This window comes from Macaca fascicularis, chromosome 19 (assembly GCF_037993035.2).
Source record: "Macaca fascicularis isolate 582-1 chromosome 19, T2T-MFA8v1.1".
NCBI lineage: Eukaryota > Metazoa > Chordata > Mammalia > Primates > Cercopithecidae > Macaca > Macaca fascicularis.
The window spans coordinates 62,521,941-62,540,431 of NC_088393.1; the positions used below are offsets into that span (position 1 = coordinate 62,521,941).

The following is an 18,491-nucleotide window of genomic DNA, read 5'->3' on the forward strand; positions in this document are numbered from 1 at the left end:
AAAAACAAGCAATGGGGAAAGGATTCCCTATTCAACACATGGTGCTGGGATAACTGACTAGCCATATGGAGACAATTGAAACTGGACCTCTTCCTTACACCATATATAAAAAAATTAACTTGAGATGGATTGATTGATGGATGTAAAACCTAAAACTATAAAAACCTGGAAGACAACCTAGACAATACATTCAGGACACAGGCATGGGCAAAGATTTTATGACTAAAATGCCAAAAGAAATGGCAACAAAAGCAAAAATTGACAAATGAGATCTAATTAAACCAAAGGGTTTCTGCACTGCAAAAGAAACTGTAAACAGAGTAAACTGACAATCTACAGACTGGGAGAAAGTTTTTGCAAACTATGCATCTAATAAAGGTCTACTCTCCAATATCTTTAAGGAACTTAGACAAATTTACAAGAAGAAAACAAACAACCATTAAAATGTGGGCAAAGGACATGAACAGACGCTTTTCAAAAGAAGACATACATGTGGTCAACAATCATATTAAAAAAGCTCAACATCACTGATCACGAGAGAAACGCACATCAAAACCACAATGAGATATCTTCTGATGCCTGTCAGAAGGGCATTATTAAAAAGTCAAGGGACACATGTTCTCAGGACCTCCTGAGGGCTGGTTCCTCATATTTGGCTCAGAATAAATCTCTTTTAATGTATTACAGAGTTTGACTCTTTTTGTCCACAATAATTTGGTGCCTGAACACGTGAGGTCTCAGATAAGACTCAGGACTCCAAAGGAGTTGTCTCAACCTGGAGCTCTGGTACCAGCAGGGGTCCACTGAAAGCCTCCAGGATTTTGAGCTTCTTCTCTGCTGGAAGTGGTAAGTCCTCCTGAGCCCCGATCTCCCTTTGGTTGACGGCCCTTTATTTATTCTGAGCTACTATTTCTTTTTCTTTCTAGGAAGTTGTTGTTTAAGGATCCTACTTCTAGTTGGGAGATACATTCTAAAGGGTCTTCTCCATTGCTTTTCTCCCCAAATTAATCTCGATTTGGCTTGCCTGTTCACATTTGCATGAGGAACTGAACTGTTGTTTTCATAGGGAAATGACCGACTGTGTTTCCTCAGCTTAGAAAAGAAAGGGCATTTTGCTCCTCCCAGCCAAAATGTGGGAAGTGATGAGGAGGGCTTGTGGGAGTGTCTGGGGAGGTGGACCCCACCGTGATGTGAGAGGCCTACAGGGAACCCACAGCAAAATTAGTATTAACAAGGTTTGTCCAGGAAGCACAGATGGGAGTTGGTCACTCCGCATTTTGAGCACTCCTGGAGGTGTTTAGACCTTCGGAGAGAAAAACTTACACACATGAAAGGGAAGAAATGACTAAGTGGTGAGACCCTGTGGAGTCCCACCCACAACCAGCACACTGTGGCCCACTGCACAAACCCCTAGGCCACAGCTCACTTCCTCCTTTAACAAAAGGAGAAGAGAGGAGAGGAGAGGACGGGAGGGAAGAGGAGAAGAGAGGGGGAAGAGAAGAGAAAAGAAAAAAGAAAAGAAAAGAAAAAGTGGGAAACAAATAATCTAAGAATGAGGAGAAAACAAGAAGAATGACACCCTTGTGGGCACTCCATTTGTTTTATGGCGCCTCTACTTGCTGGAGTTTGTGTAAAACAAAAATATTATGGTCTTTGTGCACATTTACATCAAGGTAAGAGAGCCCTAATGACGGCTTGCAAACTATAGAGTTCCTAAGTTCTCTCTTTCTCTATTTTCTTTTCTGCTTGCTTTACATCTGCTGTTACTTTTCTACTGAGATAAAAACCACTGTCCAGATCCAAATTTTTTTGCAAATTGGTAAATTTATATTAATATCTCATGGCTAGAGTTTTGAAGTAAAAGCTACAGGATGTCTGTGTGTGTGTGGGGGGGGGTGTGTGTTTAAAAGCCTTTATGACAGATTTCTATAATCTTATGTTTAATTAGCAATGAATCCATTTTAATGTCCCTCTAACACACCAGACTTCTTCCTCTGTACTTTGAGATGTAAGTTTTGCTATCTGATTTTTTCATCTAAAAATTGTTTCCTGTAATATGGAAATTTAGGGCTATTTAGCTGATAACTGCCTGGGGTAAGGAAACAGGTTATGAAGAGTTTGAAAGGGTTGGGTGCGGTGGCTTACACCTGTATTCCCAGCACTTTGGGAAGCTGAGGTAGGTGTCAGGAGTTCAAGACCAGCCTGGCCAACATGGTGAATCCCTGTCTCTACTAAAAATGTAAAACTTAGCCAGGCAGTAGTGGCACACTCCTGTAATCCCAGCTACTTGGGAGACTGAGACAGGAGAATCGCTTGAGCATGGGAGATGGAGGTTGCAGTGAGCCGAGATCATGCCACTGCACTCCAGTCTGGGTGACAGAGTGAGACCTTGCCTCAAAAAAAAAAAAAAAAAAAAAAAAAAGAGTTTGAAAGTTTGAGATAGAAAAAAAAAGAGGATTTTTGAACCTATAAGATGTACTTCTATCAGCATGCCTAAGGCATCCATGTATCTGTGTGTGGTGTACATTATGTTTCACTACTAAAAATATACAAAAGAGCTCTAATTAATTGGCTTAAAGAAGATACAAGTGCTTAAATCAAATACTTTATCAGAACAAAATGCTTCTTCAAGTTCACCTGACTTAAGTAAAATCTTTAATAAATAAGCTGGCTTTAAAACTATTGGTAAAATAAGATTAGAAATGTCTTAAGAATTGTTAGCATTTTTGTTTGCATTTATGGCACAAGTGGTTTTGGGCTTATCCCTGCAGAATAGTATGAGATTTGCCACAAGGGTTATAAAACTACAAACCTGGCTGGGCATGGTGGCTCACGCCTGTAATCCCAGCACTTTGGGAGGCCGAGGTCGGTGGATCACCTGAGGTTGGGAGTTCAAGAGCAGCCTTACACATACAAAACAAAATTATAAACCCAGCCCAAAACAGAATGATCTTTGCTTGTATAATTTTTAATAAAGAAGCCATGTAATATTGTTGGTTATGTGAAAACAGCTAACTATTGAGATATTAGTTAAAAAAATACCCTTATATTTAACCATAAGTTCCCTTACCTAAGTAAACACCTGAAATTCATAGTTTATAACATTGGTTAACAGGGAATTAACTTGAAGTGATGACTGTCACAGTGTTCATAAATAATCTAGGTAAACTATTAAATAAATTTATCAAGTAAATGCAATGGAATAAATGCTTATAAACAAACTTGTCATGTAATTTAGAATCTAAAGTTATATTAAATAATAGATATTAATTGACTAGCTGGATAATTTATAATTTAAAAATTATAGGAAAACATATTTTAAGGAACAATTCTTATTAAGAGATAAATATCTGTGTCTAATTCAGAGCTTACTTAAAAGTCATGTATAAAACAAGATAAATGGAACCAGGAAAGAAGAGAGATGTAAAGAAAGTTATAAATATAAAGAGGAATTTTGGTAAAAAAAGATGAAAAGGAAAGTAATTTTACACAAGAAAGTGTCTTATGTAGTGAATTTTTGTCCTGAAATAAAATAACTGATAGTTCAAGAAAGAGGGATATTTAGAACAAAACAGACAGTTTAAGCATGATGTAAATGGTCTCTGTAAGTCACAATAAGGTTAGTAAAAACAGGACTTTTTTTAAAAAGAAAGGTTGTATAATATAGTTGATTATGATTAAGAAATAAATTATAATAGTCATTCTACAGATGGGTCTTTGATATTTAAAAAACACACACTGATACAAAACTAAATAATTGGTTGAAACAAGGTTTTACTAAAATATTAACTTATTCTTAATGCAAAAAGTTTTTAATTTTAAAATTCTGTAATCTGTCTTTTTGAAATTCTTCTGATGAATATATCAAAGTTTGGCTGTTTCTCTTTTGAAAGGCCTTGGATGATAGCTCTCTCCCTCGCCTTGTGTTGGCTTCTGTAACTTTTATTAATTATCTAAAGTAAGAGAGGAATTTTTGTCTAAAAACAGAAAAATGAAATATCTTTTAGACCTGCTCTTTTTATTCTGTATGCCTGTTATATCTCTATCTTCAGATGTGTTATCTGGATGTGATATTTGACTACCAAACTACATGAAAAAACTCATCAATTGTCTTTTTTTTTTTAAAAAAAGTAAGTGCTTATCAGATTGGCAGAGGCTAACTCAGATGCCTTTGAATTCACATAACTTTAATATTTAGTAAAATTAATTTGGTAAATTTAATCTTAAAACTCTCGAGTAATTTGCAATCTTACAACTATGTTATGTTAAACCTCATTTTTTTTCACTTGAAATTTGGGTTACTAAATTAAAATAGTAAGAGCATAAAATGTTTTTGGTGAAGTTTATAAAACACAAGGATATGGATTTTGCCAAAAAAAAGTAGGTTTTTTCTAGTTAGGAAACTATTTAAGAGTTGCTTTAAAATAAAGGAAAAATTACACAGATAAAAGTAAATAAGAAGAACAATTTAGCGAGGACAACAAAAGTTAACTCTGAGACCTGTGATTACCGAGAAGATACTTGATATGGAGGAAGGGCAAAAACATGTAACTATTAAAACCAGAGGGTATAATGCAAAGGAATTGTTCCACTTTTTAGATTGTTATCAGTTTCTTAAAAAAAAAAAAATCTACGTAGTAGATTGTAAAAAATAACCACTTTAAGGGCCAAATTCTTAATTTTAAATGTTTCAGAATTTAAGAACTTGTTTGGGTTGATGCAGGACCCGTAGATCTCTATTAAGCAATCACTAATGAGTATATGTGATCCAAATGCACAGGAGGTTATTCTGGAGAGAACAACCAGCTTAGTGGACCAGACAGCACCACTAAAAGGTCTGTTGGCCCTGAGAAGGGGACTAGCCAACTCTCCCTATAAAACACCAAGTGCAGCACCCAGATGAAGCAGTGAATGTGCTTTGTATGCGAGCCATGTGGCATCTGTGTATATTTTCGTACTAGTAAATGCTGTTTTAGTTACTATGGCCTTACAGTATAATTGAAATCAGGTAATGTGATGCCTCCTGGTTTGTTCTTTTTACAGAGAATTGTTTTAGCTCTTCAGGCTGGTTTTTGGTTCCAAACGAATTTAAAAATTGCTTTCTCTGTAATTCTGTTAAAGAAATGAGATTTGTAATCTGATAGGAATTGTGTTGAATCTGTAGCATGCTTTGGGCAATATGGTCATTTTAACAATATTGATTCTTCCCATTTGTGAGCAAGGAATATTTTTCTGTTTGGTTGTGTTGCCTACAGTTCCTTTCATCAGCATTTTGTCATTCTCTGTGTAGAGGTGTTTCACCTCCTTCGTTAAATATACTCCTCAGTGTGTGTTTGTGTTTGTGTGTTCTTAATTTGGTTCTCAGCTTGAATGGTATTGATGTATAGAAAGGCTACTGATTTTTGTAGCTTGATTCTGTATCCAGAGACTTTACTGAAGTCACTTATCAAGTCTACGAGTCTTCTGGAAGAATCTTCAGGGTTTTCTTGGTATATGATCGTGTCATCAGCACACACAGATAATTTCACTTTCTGTTTTCCAATGTGGATGCACTTTCTTTCTGTTGCCTGATTGCTCTGGCTAGGACTTCCAGTACTCTGTTGAATAGGAGTGGTGAGAGTGGACATCCTTGTCTTGTTCCATTTCTTGGGAAAATGCTTTCATTTCTCCCCATTCAATTTGATATTGGCTGTGGGTTTGTCATATAAGGCTCTTATTATTTTGGGGTATGTTTCTTTCATGCCTAGTCTGTTGAGGGATTTTATCATGAAGGGATATTGGACTTTACTGAATGCTTTATCTGCATCTATTGAGATGATCGTATGCTTTTTGTTCTTAGTTCACGTTTATGTCATGAGTCACCTTTATTGACTTTGCATATATTGAACCATGCTTTCATCTCTGGAATCAAGTCAACTTGATCATGATATATTATGTTTTTTATACACTGTTAGATTCCATTTGCTAGTATTTTCTTGAGGATTTTTGTACCTATGTTCCTCAGGTTTCTTGGCCTGTAGTTTTATTTTTCTGTTGGGTCCTTGTCTGATTTTGCTGTCAGGGTGATACTGGTTTCATAGAATGAGCTAGGAAAGAATCCCACCACCTTGATTTTTTGGAAACTTTCAGTAGGATTGGCACAAGCTCTTCTTTGTATATATGGCAAATTTCAACTGTGAATCCATCTGTTCCTGCGCTTTCTTGCTGGAAGATGTTTATACTGATTCTTTTCTGTTACTTGTTACTGGTCTGTTTAGGGTTTCTATTTTTTTGCCTGTGCGATCTTGGGAAGTCGTATATGTCTAGGAATTCATCCATTTCTCTAGGTTTTCTAGTTTATGTGCATAAAGCTGTTCAAAGTAGTCTCTGATGATCGTTTGTATTTCTGTGGTGTTGGTTGTACTGTCAACTTGATCATTTCTGATTGTGCTTATTTAAATCTCCTTTTTTTGGTTCGTGTAGTTAGCCTCTGTCAATTTTATTTATACTTTCAAAAAACCAACAGTTGATTCTTTGTAATGTTTTTGTCTCAGTCTCATTCTTTATCTGTCCTGTCTGAGTTTCCAAGCCAGGGCCACGGTGTTCAGGTGGGGGCAGGACGGGTGCACTGGGGCCGTGCAGCTGGCAAGCCCCATTAGCAGGAAGGAAGCCCCATTTAGCAGGACACAACAGAGGTGGGGAGCTGTGTGGTGCTCAGCTTGGCTGTTTCTGTGCCCCAGCTGTCATATTGATTCTGGGGCCCACAGAGGTGCCTGGCCTCCTCCCTCCCTGCTAAGGCAGTGGCAGCTGGACCCAGGCTACTCAGGGATCAGAAGCCTGTGGGACTCCACGTGGGCTCCAGAGGCGCCTCTGCACCATCTCCAGGAACTCCTAGTGTGCCTCTGCAGGCCAAGTGGGGTCAGGGGCTCTCCTGGGACCAGAATTGTAAAGGGCCAAGGCAGGGGTATGGATCCCAGGGGCCTCACACCCACTCACCCTTTCCCTTTGTTAAGGAGCCTCTCATCACTCACCCCTTCCCCTTGTTAGGGGGCCTCTCATCACTCACCCCTTCCCCGTGTTAAGAGCCTCTCCTGGCTCCCACCTTTTCTCTTCTCTTCTCTCCGTGTCCTCATGGTTCTCAGGTGAACCCCAGCGTCCTCTTGGAAGATCCACTTGACCTGTTGGTATTTACTCGCCATTTTGGGTCCTCTTGGTGAGTAGGCAGACTCCAGCCCTTTCCATTCAGCCAACTGGAACCTCAACCTCCAGTCATTTTCTTGTCACTTTTTACTCTTGGGAAATCCAGTCCCAATGTGCTCCTCTTTCCTTTGAGAATAGTTTTTATTTTCTCCAGTAATTTTAAAATTACTTTTAATCTATTCTAGGTAGCTTTTACTCTATCATAGTTAAGACATTAATTTTATTTATTAATTTGTTTGCGGTAAACTCATGTTCTTTCTTCATTTCTATAAAAATGTCAACCATTTTCTTTGCAAGTATTTACTGACTAACATACTCATTTCCTTCGTTCTGAAAGTGTGACACATAGAGAGATATCTGTTTCCTCTCCATTCTGTTTCTTGTGCGCATTAATTATGTTTTCTATTTTATTCATTTCTAGTTTTTCTCTGATGACTAATGAAAAATTTAACTGATATTCCACACCAATACAATGTTCATCATTTCAGCTGTGTCTTGTCCTTGATGCAATTATTTCTAAATGTGCTGATATGATTTACTATTTTTCACATCACAATAGCTTCCTAATTCGTTTCTATAGTTGCCTGTTTTTTCTGTAATGGGCACTTTGATTTTTATTTCTCTTGGGTGGGGTTTTCTCCTATACACGTGATCTTCTATACAGTTTCTCCCAGGGCTCACTCAGGAATGAAAGCTGATGAGGAGCATTGCTGTAGCCGCTTCTACCCTGCAGTGTCCATGCTTCCAAGCTTAGTATCAGCTCTGTGTTGTGCCCCGCATGGTGGGGCCCATGTGAGTCTCACACTCATGTGTGAGAGATGCCCGGTCCAGCAATGATAAAGTGAGTCTGTGTCATGCCCATCTGGGAAAGTGGCTTAGTGCTGAGTGTGGCTGGGGTCACTGAGCGGAGCTATCCCAGGGTCTGTCCACAAATACAGAAGAGGGGGAACCACAGTCTCTCCAGGGTCCCACGGTTTCCTACACTTTTTGCTTTGTTCTGAGAGAGAGACAAAGTGCCATGACTGCTCTGTGGGTTGGACAGATGCCTGTTTCCACCTGCAGGCTGGAACCCAAGCGGAGGTCTTGAATATTCCCAGGTACTGATAAAGCACTTTAGGTTGTTTCTAGAAAACACTGAAAAAATTAACCCTTTTGCTAATTATTGTAGAAACAAGCCCTCTCCTCAACCAAATTCCTGAAACTCTCAAGTTAAACTTTGTAACCCACTCCCTTCACTGCAGACACCCAATAGGAAAGTCACAGGTGCAAGGATGAGATGACTTTGGTCAAACTCATACCCCATAGGGCCAGAAAGGCCTGAAGGAGGGAAGGCTCATGCTTCCAGGTCTCAGATGAGAACTGTTTCTAAGGACTTTTAAAAAAACCCCACAAGAAACTCTTTCATGCCCTTCACCCATCTCCTGCTTTGACAAGGTTTATCACTAGCTATTCTTTAGGATGTCAGGAATTCAGGTAAGATGCTCTCGAGAGAACATTTTCCCAGCAACAACATCTCCTGCAGTGGACCGACAGCAGCTCTGGCTCTGAACCTCTGGAACCAGAGAACTCTGTTTCTAAGCAGCTCTGTCAGCCTCTCCTTTGTTGCTGATAAGAACCTCCTTTACCTCTCTACGTACAGAGAGCTCTCTCTAAGGTGTTTTTCCTCTACTCTTACACCAATCATCAATGATCATCAACACAGAAGACTTGTAGGATCAGATGTGTGGGGTTTTTTTTTTTTTTTTTTTTTTTTTTTGAGACGGAGTCTCGCTCTGTCACCCAGGCTGGAGTGCAGTGGCCAGATCTCAGCTCACTGCAAGCTCCGCCTCCCGGGTTTACGCCATTCTCCTGCCTCAGCCTCCCGAGTAGCTGGGACTACAGGTGCCTGCCACCTCGCCCGGCTAGTTTTTTGTATTTTTAGTAGAGACGGGGTTTGACTGTGTTAGCCAAGATGGTCTCGATCTCCTGACCTCGTGATCCGCCCGTCTCGGCTTCCCAAAGTGCTGGGATTACAGGCGTGAGCCACCGCGCCCGGCCATGTGTGGGTTTTTTTTCCCAAACCCAGTAGCTTAGACATCAGCTGGGATGTCTAAGTCAGTTCTGACGCTGTCTACCCAGAGACAGTCCGAGATCCCACAGATTGAAGGCTCAGTCCCCAAGACTGCCCTCCACACCACTGCCAAGTCCAGACCTCCAACCAACTTCAAGTTGGGGATCCCATGACCCCCTCTTTGGGTTTAATTTGCTGTAGCAGCTCACAGAACTCAGGGAGACATGGACATTTCCTGGTTGAATACAAAGCACACTGCAGAGGACACAGATAAAGAGACGCATAGGAGGAGGCATGGGGGAAGGGGCACGGGACTTCCATGCCCTCCCTGGGTGCCACCCTCCAGGAACCACTGCATGCTCAGCCATCCAGAAACTCATGAAACCCAGTCCTCTTGGGCTTTTATGGAAGCTTCATGATGTCAGCATTTCCTCCCACAAGAAACAGGGTGAGACCATCTTCTGGGAGGGTCTTAAGATCCACCATCAGAAAGGCAGGGAACATTAGATTCTTGCCTTGAGCAGGTAAAGGAAGGGCAGGAGGAGGTCAGAGGCCTCCCCTGAGGCCCAACACAGCCAATGTTATAACAAAAGACTGTAACAAGGGCTATGGGAGTTACAAGCAAGGAACCGCGGGTGAAAACCGGTATATATCCCAATATCACACTTCCCTCTCTGGACGCACTGTGTCTTGCCATGCCATGCACTCCAGATTGTAATCCTTGCTTCTCATTCCCAAATACACTCAAAATCCAGGCGACCCTGGAGCAAGGCAACCTTGAATTCCTGGGATCTCTTATATACACACTTTTTCAACCAAACAGGGATCAGAAGTATGTCATTTGTGAGAAGCAAGACCTGCGTGTATGAACAGCAAACTTTTCCTATATGCAGGTCAAGCAGAGACAACATCGAGGCTGGAGTACGGGCAGATTTGGGTACATGTAGCGGGCACTGAAACGAATTGCCTGTGTATCCCAAAAAACAACTGTACTGAGAGATCATATTCTCTAGGGTTTTTTGGTTGGTTGGTTGGTTGGTTGGTTAAAGCTTTGTGTAGAACACCCAGTGCCTCCTTGTCCATCTCAGGAACATGCTTCTGTGTGGAAGCACATCCTTGAGATGCACAAGCAGACACTGGGCAAGGAGACAAGGATGCCCCACTCTATGGAAGTCCCCCTAATAAATGCTCTATGGACACCCTGGTGTTCAGTGCTTCTTTCTTTGGAATCCCAGCAGCTCTATCACTGGACGGTTGGGTGCACTCCCTTGAGGTGACTCCCCTGGGTTGCTTGGGGTCCACTCCAGCCTCAGGTGTGGCTGGAGGACGCAGCCTCCCACCTTCATCTGGAGCCCTGAGCTCCCCCCTGTCATTGCAGATCGTGAGGTTCCTCTCCTGGCTCCACTCAGTGGTGGAAACCTCCACCCTAATGAGCCCTTGATGGTCCCGGGACCCTGTGGCATCTCATCTCTGGCCTCTGTTCTTTCTTGTGGATCCGTCTACCCTTGGGAACTTCCATACCTCTTTTTCTGCTCATGACCTTGATTCTCTGGGTATTTCAGAAATGCCTGATGTACACTTCTCCATTAGGGTCAGGGGCGACATCATGAGTGGATGCATCAACCATCCAACACCAAGATCCTCTCATGTCCCAGACACCTCAGATCTTACCTTGGTCTGGAAATGAAGCACAAATGAGCCCCTCCCAATGTCCCAGGCACCACTGACCCCACGACCACGGTGGCGAGCGGGATTTGTGAAAACAGTCTACAAAGGAAAAGACTGAGGCTCAGAGATGGTTCACTACCGCCCAAGGTCACACAGGCAGTGGATGATAACCGGTCATTGAATAAATATCAGCTCCCTCCCCCACTCCCCAAATCAAAGCTCAAACATAAGTCATTGTTCCAGAAATGCTGAGCAGGAATTGAGGTGCAGAGGGACGGCCAAGGGCACAGGGGCACTAAAGAGGAAGGAAAGACTCAGAGGTTTGTTCCCAGCTGGGTGGGGCTGGACGCTGTAGCAAAAAAAGTTTTAAAAAGGGGAAGTTGAGATGGGGACTATTTGGTTGAAAGAAAATTCACAATCCAGTGCCAGGAAAGAAGTCAACTTTTCTTCCCCTATTTCCCTGCATTTCTCCTCTGTGCTCACTGCCACACGCAGCTCAGCCTGGACGGCACAGCCAGATGTGAGATGCGTCTCTGCTGATCTGAGTCTGCCTGCAGCATGGACCTGCGTCTTCCCTGAAGCATCTCCAGGGCTGGAGAGATAATTGGCAAGGTAAGGACCCCACAACCTTGCGCTGATGGATGGCTGAAGGAGGGAGGGAGACTTTGTGGGAGACTGTGAAGGGGAAGCCTCTGCTACCCTCATCTGGAAGGGCAGACACAGGAAGCACCAGTTCTATTTGCCGCTACATCCCGGCTCTCAGTGAGACGAGGATAAACCAGACAGACAGTGGCTGGGGGTCAGGAAAGACCCCATTACAGTCTGAAATGTCTGCAGAGGGCCCGGTGCCTGCCCCAACCTCAGACCTAAAGGAATGACAGCCAGGTTCCTGGGGAGGGCAGTTCCGCTTCCTGTGTGGCTGCAGATGACAAAATCCCATGACAAGAAGGGCCCAGCCTCCGAGTGTCCACACCTGTGTGTCTCTGTCCTGCCAGCACCAAGGGCTCATCCATCCGCAGAGCAGGACAGTGGGAGGAGAAGCTATGACCTCCATTCTCATGGTCCTGATCTGTCTCGGTGAGATTTGAAGAGGGAGGGGAGATTCTAACCTAGGAGGGGCCTCACCCCACAGCCAAACTTTGGTGCATAAGGAGACCCCAGGGGCTCACAAAGATCCCAGGGAGGGGAGGACCTGCTCAGGCTTCAGGGGCAAATCTCTCACAGGGAACTCTCTTCCAGGGCTGAGTCTGGGCTCCAGGACCCACGTGCAGGCAGGTGAGTCTGTCCCCAGCTGTCCCAGGTCCCTCCTCCTCCCTGGGGACAAGGGGCCACCCCTGTGCAGCTGGGGATGGGGAAGAGCAGATCTGGGCTGACTGATGGGGGCATCTGGAGGGTCCTGCAGCCAAGAGCTGAGATCTGTTGGGTGGGAAATGACTTAGAATCCGATCTGTGATTTCCTTTTAGGAATCCTCCCCGCCAAGCCCACACTCTGGGCTGAGCCAGGGTCTATGATCAGCGAGGGGAGTCCCGTGACCCTCAGGTGTCAGGGGAGCCTTCAGGTTCAGGACTACCGTCTATATAGGGAAAAAAACCCAGCATCCTGGGTTAGACGGATACGACAAGAGCTTGTCAAGAAGGGCTATTTCGCCATTGGATTCATCACCTGGGAACACACAGGGCAGTATCGCTGTCAGTATTACAGCCGCAGTTCGTGGTCAGAGCCCAGCGACCCCCTGGAGCTGGTGGTGATAGGTGAGAGGACCTATCTCTCTGTCCCAGCCCCAGGCTCTGTCTTCAGGAAGGGGGTCGGCTCTCAGGGGCGTCTCCCTCTCACAGCCCAGCCCTGGGGATGATGTGGGAGGTGGGAGCCCATTTAACACGGTGCCGCCTTCTCTCCCAGGAGCCTACAGCAAACCCACCCTCTCAGCCCTGCCCAGCCCTATGGTGGCCTCAGGAGGGAACGTGACTCTCCAGTGTGACTCACAGGTGGCATTTGATGGCTTCATTCTGTGTAAGGAAGGAGAAGATGAACACCCACAACGTCTCAACTCCCACTTCCATGCCCGTGGCTGGTCCTGGGCCGTCTTCTCCGTGGGCCCCGTGAGCCCGAGTCGCAGGTGGTCGTACCGGTGCTATGGTTATGACTCACGCTTTCCCTATGTGTGGTCTTTACCCAGTGATCTCCTGGAGCTCCTGGTCCCAGGTGAGAAATTCACAGCATTGTCTGGAGTTCCCTGAGTCTCCAGGCAGGTGGGGAGGAGCCGCGTCTCAGGGCAGCGCCAGGTGGGATGATGTTGGGACGAGAGGGCTCAGGGCTCCTGGGGTCAGAGACACGGGAAGATCAGCAGTGGTGAGGCCCAGGGGGAGAGGGAGGGTTTGTGGGGAAGCCTGAGGGTCGCTCCTGGAAACCGTGAGCACCTTTTCCCAGGTGTTTCTAAGAAGCCGTCACTCTCAGTGCAGCCGGGTCCTGTCGTGGCCCGTGGGGAGAGCCTGACCCTCCAGTGTGGCTCTGATGTCGGCTACGGCAGATTTGCTCTGTACAAGGAGGGAGAAGGTGACCTCCTCCAGCGCCCTGGCCGGCAGCCCCAGGCTGGGCTCTCCCAGGCCAACTTCCTCCTGGGCCCTGTGAGCCGCTCCCACGGGGGCCAGTACAGATGCTACGGTGCACACAACCTCTCCTCCGAGTGGTCGGCCCCCAGTGACCCCCTGGACATCCTGATCGCAGGTGAGGAGCCCAGCGGGTTCAGTCAGGGACCCAGGCTCTGCACAGGCCCCGCCGGGGGAGCCCAGGTGGTGCTGGCTGGGATGAGGGGTGGGGGTCCCAAGGGAGAGAGAGACAGACAGAGACAGGGGATGGGTGGGGAGAGGGAGACTCAGAGAAAACAGAGACAGAGACTGAGGGTCCCAGATAGAAGCCTGGAGAGGCGTCAGCTCAGAACCAGGTGGGGCAGCCCCTCACCCATCCTTCTTCTCTCCAGGACAGATCCGTGGCACACCCTTCATCTCAGTGCAGCCGGGCCCCAAGGTGGCCTCAGGAGAGAACGTGACCCTGCTCTGTCAGTCCTCGTGGCAGTTCCACGCTTTCCTTCTGACCCAGGCGGGAGCAGCTGATGCCCACCTCCATCTAAGATCAATGTACAAATATCCCAAGCACCAGGCTGAATTTCCCATGAGTCCTGTGACCTCAGCCCACGCGGGGACCTACAGGTGCTACGGCTCACACAGCTCTGACTCCTACCTGCTGTCCGTCCCCAGTGACCCCCTGGAGCTCGTGGTCTCAGGTGAGGGCCCTCACCCTGTCCTCTCTGAGCCCAAAGACTCAGCTCTGGCCCTGCCCCCAGGAGAGCTCTGGGCTGGGATGAAGTGAGTGGGGGTGCGACGGGGGTCTCTGCCAGAGGGAGACTCACTCATCAGAGGGGAGGAGGACAACGGCTCCCCCGAAGGCATGCCCACCCTCAGCGGCATCGCCAGCATCATGAACAGGAGAGGTGGGTGGAGGGAGAGGCTGGGGAGACCACAGCCCCCACGTAGAGAAATTTGGTTTGAGGTGCAGACTTCAGGGAAGCCCCAGCTCCTCAGCCTTCTCTCATTCTTTAACCCAGGACCCTCCGGAGGCCCCAGCTCCCCCACAACAGGCCCCACCTCCACATGTGGTAAGTCACTGCGGCTTCTGGACTCAGAGGGAGAACGGCCTCCCCCAGGGCAGCCCTGAGTCTCCCAGAGAATCCCATTCCCCTCAAGGACTCAGGCATGGCCTTCCCTCCAGGGAGCCGGGCAGAGCCAGAGGAGGGGCCACAGGCTCCCAGGGGCTCAGGCTGGGCCGGTGAGGGGCGGGGTCGAGGCAGAGGGAGGTGTTGGGGCCCAGCCTCGGGAAGGAGCAGCCGGGCTGACGTGGGGAGCAGGGCAGCCCCAGCCCTCACCTTCCCATCCTGACCCAGCAGGCCCTGAGGACCAGTCCCTCACCCCCACAGGGTCGGCCCCCCAGAGTGGTGAGTGGGGGCTCTGAGAGGAAGGTGGGCGGGGTCCTGGGGAGGCAGAGGTCGGTTCTGTCCTAGGTTCAGCCTCCTCTGGAGATGGTGACGTGGACAGGCCCCTCCCCTGCCTGGGCCTCAGTTTCTCCAGGTGTAAAGGAAAGAGGCCTGCGGGTGGGAACGTTCCTTTCAGCTCTGACTCCCAGCTGTGGCCTCCTGGGAGAGGAGGCCTCCCAGGGAAGCCTCCCAGACCCGATTCCGCAGGGGCCTGTCCTGTCCCACCTGCAGCAGTGACGGTGACCTGGGGCAGGGGAGGGGAGCAGGGCTGTGGTTCAGGACGGTCAGGTTCTTTCCCTGCAGCTCCAGGGCTCAGCTCTGGTGCAGGGAACAAGGGCTGCGGGTCAGACTCCTGGATTCCCTTCCCAGCTCTGCCGCTTCCCGGCTGGGGGTCCTGGGGCAGGCGATTCACTTCTCTGAGCGTCAGTTTTCCATCTGTAAAGTGGGTGGGGTGGATGTTTCTGTTGTGGGGGTTGGAGGTGGTGAACAGAAGGTCCAGCAGTCACCTGCACACAGTAGGCGCTTATTTCAATGACATCACCCCCATTTCTGATGTCATCATGCTCAAGGTCTGGGAAGGCACCTGGGGGTTGTGACTGGCGTCTTGGTGGCCTTCGTCCTGCTGCTCTTCCTCCTCCTCCTCCTCTTCCTCGTCCTCCGACATCGACGTCAGGGCAAACGTTGGACATCAGGTGAGTAGGGAAGGGGAGACCCTGTGGGCTGACCGAGGGTGGGCTCAGGGTGCAGCCAAAGGGAATCCAAACCACTGGGCAAATGCAGCTTTGAGGAACTGTTCCAGCATTTCTCACCAGGCGAATGGAGAAAGCACTTAATGTCAGTCCCATCTACAAATGTAAAGTGTCCTTCGGGCTCTGTCCATCTCATGGGGCATTTGGAACATGGAGGCAGGAGTGTTTTCAGGTTTCCTTCCTTACCTTCGAGCTGTGTGTGGGGGGCAGGGGCTCCGATGTTCCCAGGGCTGAGGCTCTGTCCTTCTTCCCCCAGCCCAGAGAAAGGCTGATTTCCAACATCCTGCAGGGGCTGTGGAGCCAGAGCCCAGAGACAGAGGCCTTCAGAGGAGGTAATTCTGCCCAAAGACCCCAGACTCCCACCGGGCCCGTACACTGCCCCTAAAGCTCCCGTTCCTCCCCCAGGTCCAGCCCAGCTGCCGACACCCAGGAAGAAAACCTCTGTGAGTGACAGGAAGAGGCGACCAGCCAGGAGGAGATGGGGGAGGCGACCAGCCAGGAGGAGATGGGGGAGGCGACCAGCCAGGAGGAGACGGGGCCCCAAAGTTTCCCTAGCAATGGGGAAAGGGGCACAGGCTGGAAAGGGTCTGGGGCTCAGGGTGAGATGATCTCACCCCACACTGTGGGACCTCGGGAACATCGCAGCCCCTCTGCATCGCAGTGGCCCCGTCTGGGAGCTGGGCAGGGGCCCACAGGACTGAGGTCTCAGGGAACCTTCCCAGGAGACAAACCCCTTGCTCTGGCCCAGCAGATGCTGCCGTGAAGGACACACAGCCTGAGGACGGGGTGGAGCTGGACAGTCAGGTGAGACCCTGCCCCTGTCCCGGGCACCAAAGGCCTCCTGGTGCCAGATCTAATCCTGCAGGACTTCTCTGTCCTCTTCACCCGGTTCTCAGCATCGTCACCGTAGACCCCTCCTTGTCCAGCACGCTGCCTCCCGCCTGCTGTGACCTCACTCTCTCCTGCTGTCCTGGGACCTCGCGAGCCTCCTCCCGGGTCCCCTTCCCGCTCCTCCTCCTCTGTTTGGCCGTCTGGTGGTTAGAGCGCTCCCCAGGCCTCAGGAGGATGAGGAATAGATGAACCACCCCGGTCCCCTGGGCTCCGCTTCATTCATTCATCCAGCGAGTGTTCCCAGGGAGCTCACTGTGGATCGGGCTCCCTGTGGGAGCTGCAGACACAGCAGGGAGCAGAGCCGTCCCCGCCTCCTGAGCTCACCTCGTGGTGGGAGACAAAATGCAAATAAATGCAGTGTCCAGCAGTGCAACGTGCTGTAAGAAACATAAACCAGGGAAAGGGCAGAGTGTGGGGCAGTGGGGCCAGTCTGAATGTAAGGGGAGGGCTGTCTGCTCAGCTGTCATCTGAGAAGCCTGGACGGAGGGGGCCACAGGATCCTCTAATGGACGAGCCCCTGCAGGCAGAAGAAACAGCTGTGCAAAGGTCCCGAGGCAGCAGCGAGCTCTTGCAGGAAGGCGGGCATTAGGCTGCAGCCAAATGGACAAGATCAGAGTGAGGAGGAGAGGCCAGAACCACAGGGAGGGAGCGGCCAGACCCCCCACGGCCTTAGGGCGTCCCTGAGATTCCATCAGGAAAGGGATGTATTCGGATCACCCTGGGAACAGTGGGGAAAACTGACTCCAGGAGGTCAGGGGGACTCAAGGACACCCCCCACCAGTGTCTTTCTCCAGCAGAGCCCACACGATGAAGACCCCCAGGCAGTGACGTACGCCCGGGTGAAACACTCCGGACCTAGGAGAGAAATGGCCTCCCCTCCCTCCCCACTGTCCGAGGAATTCCTGGACACAAAGGACACACAGGCGGAAGAGGACAGGCAGATGGACACTCAGGCTAGTCCCTTCCTCTCCAGGCCCCCAGCCCTCCCCCACCCCCATCACATTCCTTCCCTCTCACTCTCCCCCACTGCAGGCTGCTGCATCTGAAGACCCCCAGGATGTGACCTATGCCCAGCTGCAGAGCTTGACCCTCAGACGGGAGACAACTGAGCCTCCTCCACCCCAGGAAAGGGCGCCTCCAGTTGAGTCCAGCATCTATGCCACCTTGACCATCCACTAGCCCAGAGGGGACCTAGACCCCACATTCCAGGGAGTCTGGAACGCATGGGAGTTGCCCCCAGTGGACACCATTGAACCCCAGTCAGCCTGGACCTACACCAGGAAACGCTGGGAACTTTTAAGGGTCACTCAGTTCTGCAGTATAAATAACTAACATCTATACATTTTTGAAATAAAGCAACAGACTTGTCAATAATCATTGAAGTCACTGAGAAAACTAAAAGTCAGAAAGTGCATTGAACTGAATCACAATGTAAATATTACACATCAAACGATGAAACTGGAAAACTACAAGCCACGAATGAATGAATTAGAAAAGAAAAAAAAAGTAGGAAATGAATGATCTTGGTTTTCCTATTAGAAAGTTAGGGCCGGGCACAGTGAGTCACGCCTGTCATTACAGCACTTTGGGAGGCCGAGGCGGGTAGATAACGAGGTCAGAAGACCGAGACCATCTTGACCAACATGGTGAAACCCTGTCTGTCCTAAAAATACAAAAATTAGCTGGGTGTGGTGGTGGGCGTGCCTGTAATCCCAGCTATTCGGGAGGCTGAGGCAGGAGAATCGCTTGAACCAGGGAGTCAGAGGTTGCAGTGAGCTGAGATCACACCACTGCTCTCCTGCCTGGCGACAGAGGGAGACTCTCAAAAAAAAAAAAAAGAAAAAAGAAATCAAAACGAAAAAATAAAAGAAATCTGGAAGAAGAATAACAAATTATTCCAAATGAAGGCGTAAGAAAGGGAATAAT

General features: G+C 48.3%; 1 protein-coding gene across 27 annotated transcripts; it reads left to right on the forward strand.

The window, feature by feature from the left end:
• Positions 1-613: 613 nt before the first annotated feature.
• LOC102120967 (leukocyte immunoglobulin-like receptor subfamily B member 2) lies at positions 614-17,939 on the forward strand. 27 transcript variants are annotated; one of them, XM_074024762.1, is made up of 16 exons: positions 614-846; positions 11,393-11,509; positions 11,735-11,974; positions 12,137-12,172; positions 12,362-12,649; positions 12,798-13,100; positions 13,326-13,622; positions 13,876-14,178; positions 14,500-14,550; positions 14,839-14,886; positions 15,495-15,617; positions 15,931-16,006; positions 16,080-16,117; positions 16,426-16,478; positions 17,363-17,518; positions 17,598-17,939. In XM_074024762.1, exons 3-16 carry the CDS (start codon positions 11,836-11,838, stop codon positions 17,742-17,744), a joined length of 2,058 nt encoding a protein of 685 aa, XP_073880863.1. In that variant the 5' UTR covers positions 614-846; positions 11,393-11,509; positions 11,735-11,835; the 3' UTR covers positions 17,745-17,939. The 27 variants fall into 27 exon arrangements, with proteins under 27 accessions (XP_073880863.1, XP_073880857.1, XP_073880864.1 ...); XM_074024756.1 differs by having other exon boundaries at positions 11,893-11,974; positions 14,836-14,886; positions 17,360-17,518; XM_074024763.1 differs by having other exon boundaries at positions 11,893-11,974.
• The last annotated feature ends 552 nt before the right edge of the window (positions 17,940-18,491 follow it).